We start from the raw sequence: 3,110 nt of genomic DNA on the forward strand, positions 1-3,110 counted from the left end.
GATTATGCTGATACTTACATTTTTTAAAGTGATTATACTGATACTTACATTTTTTAAAGTGATTATACTGATACTTACATTTTTTAAAGTGATTATACTAAGACTTACATTTTTTAAAGTGATTATGCTAATACTTACATTTTTTATGTGATTATACTAAGACTTACATTTTTTAAAGTGATTATACTGATACTTACATTTTTTATGTGATTATACTAAGACTTACATTTTTTAAAGTGATTATGCTAATACTTACATTTTTTATGTGATTATACTAAGACTTACATTTTTTAAAGTGATTATGCTAATACTTACATTTTTTATGTGATTATACTAAGACTTACATTTTTTAAAGTGATTATGCTAATACTTACATTTTTTTAAGTGATTATACTAATACTTACATTTTTTATGTGATTATACTAAGACTTACATTTTTTATGTGATTATACTAAGACTTACATTTTTTATGTGATTATACTAAGACTTACATTTTTTATGTGATTATACTAAGACTTACATTTTTTATGTGATTATACTAAGACTTACATTTTTTAAAGTGATTACGCTAATACTTACATTTTTTGCCTATCAAATACTCTCTTCACTCTAATAGCTTTCTGTTCAGAATAAATTTTGCAAACCTCTAGAAAAATAATCAAAAATAAATATCTGTCATAAACATGATGATTATGTTTACATTTAATAAATTACAACAATCCAATAAGTTTTCCAATGAAGTATTTATATTCAAATATTTTATCAACACATGTTATAAAAACTCAGCTTATGTAAATTAATAAAACATATTAAAAATGTGTTTAGTAACCTTTCAAGTAGCTTTCTATAAGACTCAAAATGGCTTCTTTATGTTGAAATGCTTGATCAGCAGAGAACTCTTTCTTCACTAGAAAAAATTAAAAATAATTTTTAAGCTTTACATACAATACAGATAACAACATAAACACATATACAAAAATTGTAATTTCTTAATTCAATAAAATGTTTTAAAATATTCTCACCTTCAAGTTAAACAGTGGAATAATTAAAGTGTTTGAATTTTTTGCAATTTTAAAATCCTCTTTTGTATTATATTTTACTCTTCTTCCATTCAAGCTGTATATTTTCCCCTGAGTGTATAATCTTAACTTATTTTGTTCTGTTACCTTCCATGCAATTTTTCTGTTAAATTTGGATTTCTCATTTCTGTAATGTTATGTATGCACATAGTCACCTATATCAACTCCTTCATTACATAATATAAGGGCTTTGTTAAATATTAAACATGAGGACGGATAATATACTGTACACAATTAATACTAAAACCTTTAATAAATTAAAATTGTCTACAATTTTTTAATTTGAAACATTACTATTTTTTTCTGAAAGACACAGTAAATGAATTTTTAAGAGAAGTGACAGCAAGGAACCTTTGGTGTCCAGTATGTTTTTTCATTTGTAGTTAAGTACAAGGTTACACAATGAGCTATCTGTGCTGTGCCCACCACAGGTATCAAAACCTGGTTTCTAGCATTACAAGTCTACAGACTTACCACTGTGCACCCAGTATGAAATGACATTTTTTACACGATCTTTATTCATACGCAATATATCATTTTTGACACACGGAAAACTATTTAAAATTTCTGTAAAAACCAGTTTTACCATTTTCAACTAACAAAAACAAAATGTCCAAGAAGTTTGGCCCTATAGAAACAAGAAAGATTGAGAGTATTATGAACAAAATGGGACCATTTTGTTTTCCATGGAAATATTTATCATTAGACTTATGGAAAAGCTATGAGTTTGAAACTTGCTCCTAGTTTAGTTAACTTCTTAAGATATATTCAATACTTGAAGTGGGAGAAAAGAGAAAGCAGGATGGTTTGTGAAATTTTTAAAGCTGAGTTCTATGTTTCTTGTTTTTAATGCATATTATTATAAAAGTAACTATATTATAAAAAGTAGAAACTTATTAGTATAGATTAGGTATGATAATAATAATTCTTCATGAGATATACTCGTGAGCAGATCATGCTTTACGTAATTCAATACAGTAATGTGAGCTGCACATTGGGCGAGTGACTTAGAACTTGTGTGGTGGAATTATTTGTTAGATACAGTTCAAAGAGCAATAAAATTAAGTATAAACAGATGTATACTGTTATGATTTATTGTACGAAAATACTGATGGTTACTTTGTGATTACAAATTCAGTCATGCTGACTGAGCCATAGCAAGAGGGTTCATTCACTCCATCCATGTAATACTTTGTCTCATTCCTTCCTTACAACATTTTAAGATAAAAATATAGTTTCTGTCCCCAGTCCCTTGATGCTGTAATTATTTATTACATTGTCTATTAAACCTTAATCTTGTGAAAAGAAGTGGAATGACATCCTGCAACACTTTAAACGTTGGTTAAGAACACATATAAACATCTACTTCAGTGACCAAAAAATTAAAACCTTTACATCATCAGTAGATGCATAGCCAGTACAACAGAGTGGGGAAGTGGGGGTCTTTTTTCAAAACAAATTATGGGACTTTTCTTAACAATGAATAATTCAATTGACTAGCATGAAAGTTAAGTATCTATTAAAAAACAAAATCAGAAGATAATGGACATTTTAGGCTTTATTAGAATATTGGGGTTGTCATTTGGCCACTTCCTTGCTATGTCCCTATACATCTAATCTTTGTCCCTTTGTAACACAGTTTATTTTTTACAGTACCTAAACAGCCATTACTCATATGTCAAATTTAATGTTCAAGAACTATTTTATATCTTTCTTAAGAGTTAAATGTTATTAATCTGGTTAGATATATTTTTCAGTATTATTTGCTATAACAAGACTACCCTTTCAGTCTCAAGGAATTGGTAAGCATTCTTGTAAGTTCAATCTTAAACCATATTTTTCACTTTCACGGGTTTCTTGATCAACTGAAGAATTTAAATTTGGTGACGAGGAACCCACTTTGAGACTAATAATGGCTGGAGACGGCTTGAATGGGTAATGAAGAAAAACTTTAATATAAGTTTAACATAACAACAAATGTACAACGTTTTGCCAAGGTTTTACCTGATGATGACAAAACCTTGTCGAAAC

The 3,110-nt window shown here is 27.9% G+C and overlaps 1 protein-coding gene across 1 annotated transcript in view; it reads right to left on the minus strand.

Moving 5' to 3' along the window:
- The window catches only part of LOC106476484 (syntaxin-18-like), a 15,748-nt gene that overhangs the window by 3,744 nt on the left and 8,894 nt on the right, over positions 1-3,110 (minus strand). Inside the window, exons 3-4 of the mRNA XM_013937141.2 lie at positions 830-907; positions 580-646 (exon numbers count right to left, since the gene is read on the minus strand). Coding sequence (XP_013792595.2) covers positions 580-646; positions 830-907 — 145 coding nt within the window. The remainder of the gene's footprint in view (positions 1-579; positions 647-829; positions 908-3,110) is intronic.

Source organism: Limulus polyphemus, unplaced genomic scaffold, assembly GCF_000517525.1.
Source record: "Limulus polyphemus unplaced genomic scaffold, Limulus_polyphemus-2.1.2 Scaffold10699, whole genome shotgun sequence".
Classification (NCBI taxonomy): domain Eukaryota; kingdom Metazoa; phylum Arthropoda; class Merostomata; order Xiphosura; family Limulidae; genus Limulus; species Limulus polyphemus.